Source organism: Syngnathus floridae, chromosome 7 (assembly GCF_059516105.1).
Source record: "Syngnathus floridae isolate MCC-2025c chromosome 7, RoL_Sflo_1.0, whole genome shotgun sequence".
NCBI lineage: Eukaryota > Metazoa > Chordata > Actinopteri > Syngnathiformes > Syngnathidae > Syngnathus > Syngnathus floridae.
The window spans coordinates 8283997-8299237 of NC_142419.1; the positions used below are offsets into that span (position 1 = coordinate 8283997).

Sequence of the window (15241 nt, forward strand, 5' to 3'; positions counted from 1 at the left end):
AAAGAAGGCAACTCAGGGCAAAGAAAACATCTCTCATGTCTATTAACTTCCTCTCATCTCTTCCCAGTTAAGGTAATCAAAATGTCAAATTCGATTATTTTTCACTTTGGCAATCTGTTATACCAACCTTGTAATATTTTCCACCTTCCTCACTTGAGCACGGTTGCTAGGCAACACAGGAGCACCAGTCCTGTAGCACTAGGAGTGGCGTCTCACCTGACTGAGGCACTTCGGGAGCAGGAGGAAAGTTAGTCGCAGAGAACGCCAACACAAGATTTTGACTTTATGGGTCACGACTGCACCTTCGCACGGCCCAATGGTACGACTCGCAATGTGTTGTTAAAGGCTGGCAGAGTTCACCAGCACACGATTGGGACATGTCGGAAAGGTGAGCCCACGCTAGTATTGTTTGACGCCAAACACTTTAATCATTTTGTTTTTATATTATTTCCTATAAGTCTGCACAATAGGAAAGTCATTATTTTATATTTTGGCATTTAAACAAGTTTAAGATTGGGACCAGGCATTTAAACAGCCCAGTTAAACCACAAATTAAGTTTGGAATTTGTAACGTAGTTTGTAATGTAGATTTTCAAGTTTATAAAAATACCAGTTTTGTTTATTTCTTAAAAAACATACACATTTTAAAGTATTGATTTATTTAATTGAGTAAATCTGCCTGACTAATTAAGCCTTATCTAATACTGGAAGTGGGCATAAAGGAAATAGATAGCTAAGGCTCAAAATAGTTTATTTTGCACTTTGAAATCAATGTAATAAATTATAAAAGGGCACACAGTAAACCAGTGACAGACCTCCTCAGGTATCGCAGGCTGTAACTCAACCACTCGCCTGGTGGTCAGGTTCTGACTCCAGAGCTTCCGTGACAGCACATGCACTTCTTCTCCTTTCAGTTCTTCTGGTGTGAACACTCTCAGCGACAGCCTCCCCAAATCCCACTTGTCCCATTACTCTGAGCTCGGTGTGGCACACTTGCCCGCCTCCGTGCACCGGAGTCCTGATTCTGGACTTGGATCGACACCTGTAAGTCACTGATATGGGAATTGTTAATATTTTCTGATATACTTCCTTCCCATATACGATATTTATTTTACGATATTTACTATTTACAGATCCCCTTTTCTTCCGGCCTTCTGTTTGCTCTTTCATCCTAAAAAGTATTCTCAATACAGTAATTTATGTTTTGTTTGATGTTTTTTTTTTCATAATGACTGGTCCACTCCATTTTGATGAAGCTCAAAAACAGATAATTGTTAATTTTGTTAAAATAAAATTTAATTAGGAATTATTTAATAATTATTAATCCCCACCCTTGTTGAAAATATGTGATATGACTAGCAGAAAGAGTCTGGAGCAGGCACCAACTTGCTCTAATTTCATCGTGGCAATTTCATCATACTCAGTAAATTTAATGAATGTTTATGCTTCTTGAACGTTGGGGTATTTTGATAAGAGTGTTGCAGACATGTTAAAACACCCAAGAACTGTTTCAAATTGCAGGAAAATGCATTACAGTATGACTCCTTTAGGGAGACATGTAAAAATGAATCATGGATTTTGTATGCTGTGTTTTAAAAATAGAGTGTGTTTATTCTACATTTGCAATATTTTGTCATGCTTCGTCACAGTGTGAAACAGCGTCAAAAGGGAGCAGTCCTATTCTTGTGTGGGCAGCAATAGAGGATAGTCTAGAGTTACATGAGGAGGTTGAAAAGGTCAGCGAGGGAGTGACAATGCGCTCCATTAACCACTAAGCCAAATAGTCCCATATTTTATAGCACTGCATGAATAGAACTACTATATTAATATTTACTAGACATGATAGCACAATTACTGAGAAGTTACGGCCTCATGAGAACTTTTACAAGAAAGAGTTTGGTCAAAAGTGTTTTTTTTCTCCTTACTCCAGGGCCTCTGAGACTCTTAACCTAAACTCATTTGGATTGCAAATGAAGAGAGTGGAGTACCTTTGTGGGAACCAACACATTCTAAAACATGCAGCTGTTCACACTCACTAGCCAATGTTGACATTGAGGGAATAACATTTTATTCGACTCCCATTGTTAATAAAAAATATATACATATATATTCATCATGAGGGCTAGTTATATTTCAGGGGTACTGAGGTAGTTGATATGTAAACTTAGGATCGCTCCGCTGTGAGGCACATGTGCTAACCACGAAATCACTGTGCAGCCCAGTTGAGAATGCCTAAAAAGGGTCTAAATACCCTATTATGCACTTAAATTAAAGTTAAGTTAAAGTCCCAATGATCATCACACACACATCTGGGTGTGATGAAATTTGTCCTCTGCATTTAACCCATCCCCGTGTGATTTTGATCCATCCCCTGGGGGAGAGGGGAGCAGTGAGCCGCAGCGGTGCCGCGCTCAGGAATCATTTGGTGATCTAACCCCCCAATTCCAACTGTTAATGCTGAGTGCCAAGCAGGGAGGTAGTGAGTCCCATTTTTATAGTCTTTGGTATGACCCGGCCAGGGTTTGAACCCACAACCTTGTGTCTCAGGGCGGACACTCTACCACTAGGCCACTGAGTCGGTTAAATTGGTAGGCTTGTGCATAAAGTCACTGAGTGAACATTTCTACTGAGGTAACATCAGGTAACAAGCACATTGCTGCTCTAATGGGCATTTATGGCTCATTAAAGTGCTTTATGCCATCTTCTGCCATTTTCTACTGCTCGCTCTTCTTTCCACCAATATGTCCTAGTTGTAATGACATACATAGTTCTGATACTTGGCAGTTTTTCATTCCTTTTACTCTTTGTTCATTATTTGCTTCCTTATTCTATTAGCATACAGTACATGTATGTTTTAGGTGGAAGTTTTATATATAATAAGACTGCATTAAACCACACATAAAAAAATATACAGTTTGATGAGAATCACAATTGGCAATTTGAGGACAGTTATGTTGAGTGGTTTCATGCCTCAATCCCAACACGAGTTTCTTGTTTTTTGCACACAGCTTCCAGCCAGCCGCTTCCGGTTTGCCTCGTGGCATCACCTGCCACAGTGTGACCTTACCGGAGATCAGCTGACCTGCCCCAGGGTTCGAGAAGGTGTGCCTCAATATGACATAATTGTGGTTGTACTTTACAGTGGAGTATACTTGCATTGTATTATATTGAAATCATTATTATTTTAAAGGTGTATCATTTATGGCGAGTGAATGTTTTTTTCACAGTCCCCTTTTGAACAGTGGCCAAAATAAAATAATAAGAAAATTTAAATATGCAATTTTCGTGTAATAGTTCCTATGTGTCTTTATCAAATAAAAATACTTCAAATGTTTTGCATACATGCACACGGGGAGGGTTATGTTTTGTCATCTAACGCAATTCAACTCTTTAAATATCATCAAAGTTAGCTTGGATAGGCGCTGACATGGCATCACCGTTTTAAAATTAGGTTGGCATATAAAAAGTTATCTTGCTGTCACCCAAAGGGCCATCCGATGACGAGCTCATCCAAAGAGAGGCCTGTGTGGATAGACGGAGGAGGAAGCGGAGGAGAGTGGAGGAAGGGCAGAGTTGGGAAGAAAGAAGACAAGAGAACTGGGAAAACTGTCTCGTGAGTCATGACACTTTTTGTGTACTGTACGACATGACTAAAGATAAGTTCTACCCCTCTAACTGCTGCCTCCTCTCCAAAGGAGCTGAATCTCTCCTACCAAGATTTGGGCGACGATTTCCAGGAACAAAACTTCCTCCGCATTCTGCGCAGGTTAATACGCGTGGAGCAACTACAGCTGGTCAACAACTCTCTCAGCAACCTGAGTTCTGTCTGTCTGCCAAGGTACAGCAAAGAGGAACATCACTTCCTTCCTCAGGAACAGCCTTGTGCAAAATAAAACAAAAACACTTTTCTTTCGGCTATTTTTAGGTGCAGGATACTAAATCTGCACCGAAACCATCTGGTGTCTTTACACCAGTTGCCAAAGCTTCCGGCCGTGGAGCAACTTTGCTTGTCCGAGAATGCCATCAGCTCCCTGGAAGGATTGAATGCATTGAGGAACAGTCCTCTGCGATCTCTAAACTTGACCCTCAATCCAGTGACCTTCTTTCAGGACTACCGTGGACGGTGAGGAACTCAAAACAAAACAAAATTGGTTGCCAGTCAATTGCAAATCAAATACTGTAGGACAGCCCGTTAAAGACGTTTGTAGCAGAAGTTAATGTAATAAATGCCCCCAAAATTTCATTATATTCCTTCAATAAGTGCACTAGTAAACTTATTGCAGGAATAAATTGAAATTTTGGGCGCATTTATTATAGTAACAGTCTGGCGTCCTCATAATTTCTTATGTAAAGGCTGCATGGTCCAATTAGGTTAGGCCCTCTCCGACTCTGTTTTCTGCCTATACAGAGTGTTCTCCTTCTTGCCAAATCTTGAGATCCTGGATGGAGTTCCGATGCTGCCAGAAGACCAGCTGCACACTGGATTTCAATTCCCACAAATCACGAAGATGTGCAACATTTTGTGACATTTTCCAGAGATGGATATGTGCTCTGCAGACTTTACATTTACTCAGAGGAGGGGAAAAAAACTTTTTTACCTTAAATATGCCACAACTGCTGCCAAAACCAACATACCTAGAATACCTGAGCAGGCGTTTTTGTTGGAGGTTTGAGCAATTATGGTCACGTCTGCCTGACAATAACGGAATTTGGTAAAAAGAAACATGTTGAGAAGGCCTTCAGGAGATATCAAGGCTAATCGACTACATTACCTGTCATTAGCTTCGCCTGTTTACATGGTTGCTTTTACATAGATATGTAAATGTTTTAGGATGGTGACTGGAATATACAAATTTAAAAAAAAAAAAAGAAGTGATTTGATAAAAATGTATTTTGGGATTGTTTCATCTGAACCTCAGTTTTCCACTGCTGATCCTATTTAGGGTCATGGTCGACCCAACTATGGGGTTCAGTACCAAGTTTTTGTCCAAACCTGTACTTTATTCAATGAAGTCTTCATGTGGTATGGGAGAGCTCATTAACACTGCAGTGGTGAAATTAAATGCAGAAGACAAGGTTTAAGTCAGGGGCTTTGCGACCAGCAGGGACTAGTGTTAAAATGTAATTATCGGAAGTTATTTTATGATAATTTCCCCCCTAATATTATGGGCAGGCAAAAGATCACCACTAAGAGCTGCAGTCTCGTCACAGCAGAATTAATATTTTGTACAGTGAATAATAAAAAGGAAATTGGCATGTTTTGCATTGCTTAACTCATACATTAGGCAACATAAACCTCATCCTCTGACCCTTTGCAATGTCATGACACGGTCTTATATACATTATGTTGTGAATAATGTTATATGACAATATTAATATATTGTCATAGACAAAATATTGATATCCAATATAATAAAGTTTCAAAATAACATTAGCAAGTAGTGAAATCAATTATCGGGTCAAACAAAATACAACTGAAATCTTTATTCCACACAAAACATTCAGTTGACAAAATATCGGTCATTAAAATCCCACTTTTGCTTCAAATACAGTTGAAAAATATACAAAAAGACAGCATAATTTTATTGTACATTGTAATGAAAATTGCATCAGATTTGTTGACACAAAACTTTAAAAAAGTGGACAGTGTATGTATAAGGCAGAAATTTCTTGTTACATGCCATCTTTCCATATACTATACGCTTGAAAATGCAAAATGAGACCTCTGAATGGAAAGGCACATGTCCGTGTGATAAACTTGGCTTGAAATTGCACCTTGCTTGATTGTCAAAGGCGTCACAATCAATCAATAATAAATAAAAGAACAAGTGATTGATTGGCATACCAGATGAACATTTTACTGACCTTTTTAAACAAAGAATATTAACTTGTTTTTTTGACTTTACAGCCATCTTGCTGAAAGCATATTCTTTGCATGTGTAGAAGGTATGAAGATAAAAACAACAACATTGTATACAGCATGTAAAACCATCCTCATCAATTACATTCCGTTCAATTGCACAGTGAAAGCGGATCGGTTCCAACAAAAGCCTTCGCCATCTCCAGGAGTTCGATCCCAATCGTCCTTCTTGAAGTCTTGAGTGGAAGGCTGTTGGCTTCATTTTTTGGAATGAGGACGACGAACTTCTCAGTGTTTCTTTCATATTTACATTTCCGCCCGTCGAACGGTTCCCTTGTCTCGACCGGGCCCTTCTTCCTCTTCCTCGTAATTCTCTTCCTCAAGGTCTTTGCCGTGAGGCTCTCTCTTGTGTGGTCCCTGCATACGAGTGCATCTCACTGCCACTTACATCATAACAAGCAAATGACATTTTAAAACCATTTGGCACGAAACTGAGGCTGACAATGTCAACATACTACTTTTGTAACATATTTGTTACTCTATACTGCTTACCATCCACAAAATTAGGTGGGGCAACCATTGAATATAAAAAACATTGCCATTAACATAAGACATGGTCAGAGATACAACTATTTCATCCTATAGATATCAAGGATGTTTAATTTCTTGTAGAGGACCAGTTGTAGAAGCAAGACAATTTAAATAATTTATTAAAATGCACATGAAACTCTGCTACTCCATCACTTAGAGGGCCACAACTCTGCATTTTTTTCCCCCCATATGATTTTCTACTCTACACCTTGTTTATATCATGGCTGCTCTGCATGTGGTGTGAGACAAGCAAGGGGAATCACAGCACCCAGTTTTGTCACCTGTATTTTTATCCTTAAGGGGAAAAAATGGAAGCACCTTGAGGTGAAGTACTTGCTTATTCAAGCAGATGATATATCCAGCAATTAATTAGGGGCACAGAGGTGCATGACTGTCTCAATTCACACAGCACAATCCATAAACTCTTTTACTTGGCTAGATTAGATTTGAAAAAGAGACCTTTGTCTCAGTGGATTTTTATTTTCCAGTTAAAGGAATTGATTGATTTTGATTGAGCCCGCTGCAAAATACAATCCTCTGTGGATTTCATTTCAATAAGTTGCTGGAAGCTGTGTATTTGGATGTACGGAGCAAATACTACATAACCTTTTGCAGGCTGTTATGTTAAAACGCGGCTACCCACCCAACAACATAGAAAAATGGTATACCAAGTAACCGACCTGTTCTGTGTTCTCCTCAATGTATGTCTCCTCCTCATCCTCCTCCAGTTTGTCCTCCCTCTCCTTCTCACCAGCAATGTCCTCCTGAGCCTTTTAGATCAGAGAGGCATGACATAAGTGACTCATGTAGTGGCATTAGGCAATTAAAAATAGATAAACCATTTTACAGAAAATACATTGGAAGTAAGACATGGGATGTCTTTCTTGACATTTGCCTAAACAGAATATGAACAATCAGATAAATGGCGTGCACATTTGGTCAGGTTCATATGAGCATTCAAACTATCGGATCAAGTACAATTAAAGTTTAATTGTTTAATTAACTGACAGCCCACCACTCATTAAACAAGTAAATAGTAAAGTTCTTTAGAGAAAAAAAATCCTATTATGCCAGTCTCATATAACCATAATTAACAAATGGTGTTGTTATCACCTCCTCCTCAGCGTCCTCCTGATACTGGTCATCTGGATTGTCCTCCTGCTGATCCGGGTTTCCAGCAATCTGGAGAGAGATGCACACACGTGGGCTTACATGATGTCATATGTCCACTTGGATTCTTACCCTTACAAGTGATACCATCTCTCTTTTGACTATATTCCAATTCTTCTCAGTGCATCCACTCACCACCAGCTCGTCCTCCATAGCAGGATTCTCGGGGCCTTCGTGTGAGTCTACGTGCTTGGCTTTTGCTGGCTCCTCCTCCTCTTCTTCCTCCAGAACTTCATCCTTCTTAACACGATGATGTGACTGGTCTTCCTCTGCTTCTTCAAATTCGTCCTCTCCCTGGTTGTTAGGATCATCCTCAGGGTCCAGTTCGCCGCCACCGATGGCACCCTGTGGTAGAGTAAAAGGCAGAGGGGAACTAAACACACAAAACACGATTGTTTCACTTTTGCTGCTGGAATCAGTTTTTTTTTTACCCAATATCCCGTTGGAAACTTTCAAACTGGGGCGTGCATGCAAAACAAAGTTAGGCCTGACGAGCTTGATATAACAAAGACAAAGAAATCACCTGCTGATGTGGCATCTTCATGCCACCGTGCAACAAGACAGAATGTTTCTCTGTGGAAAAAAAAAAAAAAGAAAGAAACTAATAAACTCCTCTGACAAGTTTTCAAAAACATACTGGATGTGAATATTACGTTTTACCTTCTTTACTGTCAGCGTGATGCATTTCTCGTTGGTCTAGATCATGGTCCATGTCTTCGTACTCGGCCTTCTTCCTGAGAACAAAGACATAATACACAGCTCATCCCAGAACTCATAAAATGTCTTAGGAATGGCACTTTTCGACTTAAAATATGTTCATTTTCGGTCCAAACATGCCTGTCGTGATCACATTGTCACTCGCTGCATGTACCCGTTTGTGAGTTCGTCTGACCTTTGTTGCTCCTCTCTTAGCAGCTGCTCCCGTCGGTCAGCCTCCTGATGTTGCTGCTTCTCCCTCTCCTGTTCTTCCTTCAGCTTTGACTCTCTCTCCCTCAGCACCTTCTCTCTCTGGGCCTGCAGGGAGTCCTGTCGCATTTGGATCAAGCGGCGTTCTTCGGCCTTCTGAGCTTCCAGGCGCTGCTGCTCCTGCTGCTGCTCGTAAGCGGATTTGGCGCCCTCCCCCCCTTGCTGTGGCTTCTGAAATACATATTTATTTTCAAAAAATAAATTATAAATATATGAGACACAGGTGCATCATACCTCCTAGGGGAAATTTAAAAATGAAACAAGAAGTGGAAGAAATTACTTTTTAACAACATTTTCTGGGGTAGAAGCTAATTGAGTTTGTTTGTCTTTAAAAAAAATTGCAGTTATTGACTGTGAAACATGCTCAGAATTATGACGTTCAGATGAGTAAAATGATTCTGACAGATAGTTGATGTTTCTGGCTGTCCAAGGCGTTCTCATCTGGCTGTTCCAGTTCTTGCTCGCTTTCATCCTCTTCCTGTTGTTCCTCCCGCTGTTGATCGGGGTCCTCCTCCTCTAGCTTTTGAGGCTGTCCTGCTTGGGCCATTTCTTCCTCAGCCAGCTCCCTCTTCCTCTCTGCATCTCCCTCCTCATCTTTCTCTGACGTGGTGGGGTGAGACTGAACTTTGGGCTCTTGCTGATCCAACTGAAACAAAATGTTGATGTTAACACAATTTTTTTGTTGGGTAAGCCTAGAGGGGGTTAAAAATACTATCAAATTACCCTGGACGCAGTATCATGGTGATCCTCTTTCAGTACAGGCACCTCCTCATTTGGCTGCTTCAATACAAAGGCCTGCTGGGACTTTGGATCTGGTTGCTGGAGCACAGAGTTTTGCTCAAGCTGTCTCAAGTTTGGTGCCTTGTTAAGGGACTCCTTCAGCTCTTTGTATTCATTAACTTGTACCTACAATAGCAGTACCACAGGGTTTAAACAAAAATATCACGAGAGAAGAGATTGATGTGACCTTAGAAATGTCTCTGAACTGTAAAATGCATTACAGTAATCCTTTGCTACATCGCGGTTTGATTATCGCGGCTTCAGTACATCACAGATTCCCCCCCCCAAGAAAAAAATTCACAAATTCAAAATAAACTTGGAACCAATTATCCGCGACAAACGAGGGATTACTGCATAAATTAAATGAATTATGATGTCACTTAGTCCAAAGGAGCATTAAATCAACACTGTAAACAGTTAACAAAAAAAGTAAGATTAAAGTTTTAAGTATTAAGTCATACTAACATTTCCTTTTAGTCAATTTGTCACTATTTATAAATAGTAGCTCGCTAATAAGGAGAGCCAGACAAATCTGATCTTCAGTTATTTGACTTAGACAAGTGTTTGATTTTAACAATAGTGTTATATTAATATTAGTGTTATATTGTTATATTAGTGTAATATTAATATCAACACAGTGGCTAGATCTTAAGTCTTATTTTCATACCATCCTGTTTTTATGAACCCATTTAACTGTTTGCCTACCTGAGCTGCCGCTAGCGCATTCTTATGGTCTTCTAGTGACAGCGTGATCTGATCGTGTGCCTTCTTCAGGTCTTGATGCCTCACCTGAACACAAAGGTAACAACATTATTCAAAGCAACATTTAACTTGATGAAATAGGACTCATTCTCTGCATTTTCCACTCAATGTTTTTGAGATCCCAGTGCCTAAAATCTATTACACAACAAAACATACACTTTAACAGGCCAGCAACTGATTACAAAGAAGGAAGCAACAAGTCCGATAAGTAGATTAAAAAGTCTCACCTGAGCATCCTGCAGTTGGATGTGAATGTCATGATGGGCTTTTCTTAGCTGCTTATTTTCTTCTCTGAGGTTAAATACATTGTCTGCAGGTAGAAAAGGGAGGCTTGAAGCAACAGACCTGACCCCTGAATTGCATTATCTACATTACAATCTTATCCTGAAAAAAACAAGTAATACCGTTTATGTAAAACCTTCCATCTACACAGTATCGCTCACTAGGATTGTGGGTAAGTGAAATGTATCATAGCTGACTTTGCGTGAGAGGCCTCTTAAAACTTAGACTGGTCTGCACTGTGCAGTCAATAGCAGAGCACAGACGCAAATAATCATAAACAAACACACACACTTATCGAAGGTCAAGAAATGTCAATTCTTTGATTAACTCAACATGCATGCTTTGGGCGTGAGGGAGGAAACCAGCGTACCAGGAGTAAACACGCACAAATATGGAGAGAAAACCCAAAAGACACACAGAAATGTTCTGACCCGGATTGTCAAACTGTGACAGACATGCTAACCACAGTTGAGTATTGATAACATGTAGTTACTAGTTATGTCACAAGGTGGAGACATAGCAGGAATATTGAAAGTGTGATGGTTGTAGCTCAACAACAGCATGTGGCAAATAGAACTAGACATATTCATAATTATTCAATAAAATGAAATCAGCACCTTTCAGCTGGGCCACCTCACTTTCTTTTACTTGCTGCATTTTTTCGTAGCGCTCTCTGTGCTCTTCTAGCAGCCGGTTGTGATCATTTCCCTGCATCTGATGCTGCTCTTGCATATCATAAAGCTGCTTCTTCAGATCCTCGTGCTGGTTCTGAGAGACAACTCAGATGTCATTGCTGTCGTCATTTTATATGACGAACATTACAGTATTTATGTTTGCTGGGACAAAGTGACTCCAAACCTTGAGCATCTGATGTTGCACGTGTAGTGAGCTCAGTTTGCTGCTGGACTCTTGCTGTGTGAGAGCACAAACAAAATGTTGTAAAAACACACTTCTCTTTAATGTTCAGTCTTACTAGTCAAACTGCTTGTGGGAGACACACCACACACATTGAACAATGGGAAGCTGACGAAGACAAAATTGAAATAAAATTGAATATTTGAATGATAATTTCAAATAAAAGATAAGGTTAAGATGCTTAATGGGAAATAAAGTACCTTTTCTTTATTCAGTGACTGTTGTGATTCCAGTTTATACACCAGGTAATCTGGAAAAAAAAAAAAAAAGTATGTTTTAAAAAAAAAAAACAATAATATCAAACTTGTTTAAAATGTGTAGATTTTAACATCAGCATTGGTAATTTTGGATGAAGCAACTGAATGAGATAGAAACAAATGTTCCTATTTGTCATCTCACCTTCTTTGGCCTTTTTGTGCTCTAACCTCTCCTTCTGAAGCGACTTCTCCAGTCTTGATCGATGCTCATACACCACTGCAAATGTGAAGGTGAAAAGAGGAAGGAAACATTGTGATATGGCGACAAGGCAGGAGTTTAATTTTAAATGAGAATTTTTGACTGATCAATTGTCAGTACAAACTAGAAGTGTCAAAGAGATAATCTTATCCATAATTTGGATAAGCCAATCATGTGTCATGTCATGACTGTGTTTATTTGCCTTTTTTACGCAGTAGTTGCGATGACCTCTTTTTCAAAGTTATCATTCCTGGCACTTAATTTTTTGCAGTGTAGCATTGTTCCCAAAGTATTTTTTTGTTTCTCTCAATAGTATTACAATATTACCATGCCGACTGTGGCCTTAACACCGTTAAGATATCATATCATAAGATTTTGATAATGAGTGACACATTATTATTATAAAATCTCTTCTAAAACGTGCACGTACACAGCAGTCTAGTTCTCTGTTATGGAAGAATTAGCAACCATTGTCTCGGTTACAGGCCAATTTCCAATACAGCCTGATGACATAGACTTAACTTTATTCATCCCTTGGATTGCTCCCTTAGGAAATTCTGGTCCAGCAGCATTCATACCGCAGAGTGGGTATATAAAGACACACAGATGACATAAGCGCAAACTTAATAGGCTCCAAGAAAACGCTGCCACTAACAATTGCGCCATCACAGGAAACCAGTAATTTCGACAAGCTATAAGTCATCAAAGCAATAAGACACGACGCCAAAACAAAGGAAAAAAAAATCAAAAAAAAAATCACTGCATGCCTGCTTGGGAAGAGGTCTAAATAAATTAACAGATGCTCACGGCAGCACCATCAAAAAGAAAAAAGGGGCTGGTGGCTTACAGCCCAAATACTGTCAATCACAGCACGAGGAGGGAACCACTGGTTAATTGTGCAAGTATAATTTGAAATTAGCATGTTCATAAGCACATTTTTGTAATTTTTTGAAACTCCTCCTATTGTCTATACTGATTACCCTCACTCACAAATGTAAAATAGAGGGAACAGGAAACAATCAACACTCGTCCATCTGTATCAAGTTACACCAACTGTATAAATGCTGAGTGTCCAACACCACAATATGAAGTCAAACTAGTTACACAGGATAAGCGCCCTTTTAAAGTTTTCCTTAAAGCCCTTCGGCATTCTGTAATGGAACAGAAGTGTGTCAATACCAGTGAACGCGCTGCCCCTTAGCTCCAGCTGCCCCATTTACACACACACAAACACACAAACACACAAACACACAAACACACAAACACACACACATACACACATACACACATACACACATACACACACACACACACACACACACACACACACACACACACACACACACACACACAATCAATGAAATGGCACTGCCGTTTGAGTTGGTTTAATGGCCATAGCGTTCTATTAGGCCCTTCCTGACTTCGAGAACTTGTGGCACAGTGCCAAAACAGAGTCTATGAAATGGGCTTTTGTCTTGAAATGTAAACCAAAACAAACAAGGCTGTTGTTTTAAAGAAAAAAAACAAAGTAGTAATATTTTCATTGCATACACATTAAAGGAAACATTTTGGGTATGTGTTTCAATGTTATGTCTCAGGTGAAGAAAATACTGTTGGTAAATAATTAAACTTCAGTTCCAGGTGTATGTAGTCCAAAACGATTCAGAATTGCTAAATAAAGGCTAGGAAAGTCTGATTACCAACCATTATTTGGCATACCGGGTTTTTTTTGTTTTGTTTTTTAAACATGAAATGATCAATATTTTCCAATGCAACTTTAAGCTTGAGTCATTGTTTTCTGTTCCAGTCAACCATATTCATTAATTATTTTCTATCACTGGAATTACCCTGGCTTCTATTGTGGACAAATGTTATGAACAGGTCTAGTCATAGATCAAGGCAGAATGAATGAGTTGATTCGGTTTTGATGTGTATAAAAAAAAAAAAAAAAAAAAAAAAAAAAAAAAATTTGAAGGACATTTTCCAAAACAACCCTCAGCTTTAAAGGTGCAGGCCTCCATAGTAAGGAAAACAGACTTTTTAACGTTTGTCTACAAGTAGTCTGAGTGCCTGCGCGAATGATACAGCAATTGATGGTCACCAATCGTGATTGGCCGATTTCTGTGAAAAAGAAGGTCTCTAAAACGAGTTGATTACACCAAGACAAGTTATGTTGTAGACAAAGTTTACAATAATTCTTGATATTTGCAATCTATTAACAAAGGCATGATAGACATGTATGTAAGACGCCTGGGAACTGTTTTAAAATGTGAAAAAAATGCACAATGTCACCATTAAACCATGCTCTCCTAGTGCTTGAAGGCAAATAGTGATAATTGTTTTGGTAGCAACTGTAGGCTGAGAACTACAGACTACACCCAAAGTATGTTTGGGTGTGTGCGTGTGTAGGGGGGGGTCCTGTATTAAGCATTAAACCCCACCACCTCTGAGGGGAAAAAACCCAGAATCCACTTAGCTGGGAGTTGAGCTCTTTGCTAAAACGTAACCCAGTCAGAAGATTAAACAGCACCCTGGGACAAAGGTCATGACCTGTCTTTCAGAGAACGACCATCAGTTTACTGTCCTCACAATTGAGTTGCAACAACTTCCCAACGCCTACTACTGCTTTTGGAGGTTTGTCATGCTTCACGCCGAATTGAACTGGAGTTTGGTCTTACAAAGTTCCAAACAGATGAGGGACAACAAAATCGAAAAGTGTGAAACGAGCGCCGGGCAAAGGGGGAGTCAATCAGGAAATAGTGACTGTGTTTACCTTGGAGCTGAGCCGACAGAGACTCTTGGTGCTGCTGGTACTTTAGTGCCATGGCTTGCGTCCGCTTCAGCTCCTTGTGCATCTCGTACGACACCATGCCGCCGTACATCATTCCGCAAACCACGGTGACGAGTAGGAGAACCTGAAAAATCCTCCGTTGCCTCCGCGAGCACACACCGTTTCCCATGTTGGACCTGCGCCCCTCCCCGCTGCTTGAGCGGGTAAGCGCCGTCTTTACTGCTGGAAACTTCCAGACTCGACTTCCAACCTCACCCGTCACTCCAAGTCAGGAGACATTTCCACGCAGGTCAGACGGGTTAACGTAAACATTACTTTCGTTCGCTAGCACCAGCCGCAGTCGTTTTCGCTTCAAAAGTGGTCGCACAGATTTTCACCAAACGACTCGAGGTTCTGAGTTTGCAGAGGAACGAATAGTCACCCCCTCCTCTTCGTTACGCCGTGTTTTTCTCCGATGCAATGCTACAGAAGATGTGCGAAAAAGTTTGGACCGAAATGTCTAAAGAGGCCCGCATACCACCTTTAACTTGCGTTACGTGTCAACTCGATAGATCCCTGCCACCCAACCGCAAATCAAAAGGAAGTCCCGCCCCCCGAGGAAACAAAATTTACATACTCCCGCCCCTAGAGATATACTGTTCACCTATTGGTAGCAAGAGATGTCGATT

At 40.1% G+C, this 15241-nt stretch overlaps 2 protein-coding genes across 3 annotated transcripts; one reads left to right on the top strand and one right to left on the bottom strand.

Annotated features, from left to right (window-relative positions):
* Positions 1–210: 210 nt before the first annotated feature.
* On the top strand, positions 211–4835 carry LOC148395016 (acidic leucine-rich nuclear phosphoprotein 32 family member A). The gene is made up of 7 exons (XM_088381177.1): positions 211–388; positions 915–1044; positions 3009–3102; positions 3489–3613; positions 3696–3838; positions 3926–4123; positions 4409–4835. Exons 1-7 carry the CDS (start codon positions 378–380, stop codon positions 4524–4526), a joined length of 819 nt encoding a protein of 272 aa, XP_088237303.1. The 5' UTR covers positions 211–377; the 3' UTR covers positions 4527–4835.
* Positions 4836–5469: 634 nt separating this feature from the next.
* golim4a (golgi integral membrane protein 4a) lies at positions 5470–15156 on the bottom strand. Of its 2 annotated transcripts, none has more exons than XM_088381168.1 (16): positions 14556–15156; positions 11726–11800; positions 11527–11576; positions 11270–11323; positions 11029–11179; positions 10357–10439; positions 10073–10156; positions 9311–9493; positions 8991–9233; positions 8514–8758; positions 8282–8355; positions 8145–8194; positions 7757–7966; positions 7565–7633; positions 7132–7221; positions 5470–6277 (listed from the first exon to the last, which is right to left on the bottom strand). In XM_088381168.1, the coding sequence occupies exons 1-16, from the start codon at positions 14740–14742 to the stop codon at positions 6167–6169; spliced, it is 1959 nt and encodes a 652-aa protein (XP_088237294.1). In that variant the 5' UTR covers positions 14743–15156; the 3' UTR covers positions 5470–6166. The 2 variants fall into 2 exon arrangements, with proteins under 2 accessions (XP_088237294.1, XP_088237295.1); XM_088381169.1 differs by having other exon boundaries at positions 5470–6303.
* Positions 15157–15241: the final 85 nt, after the last annotated feature.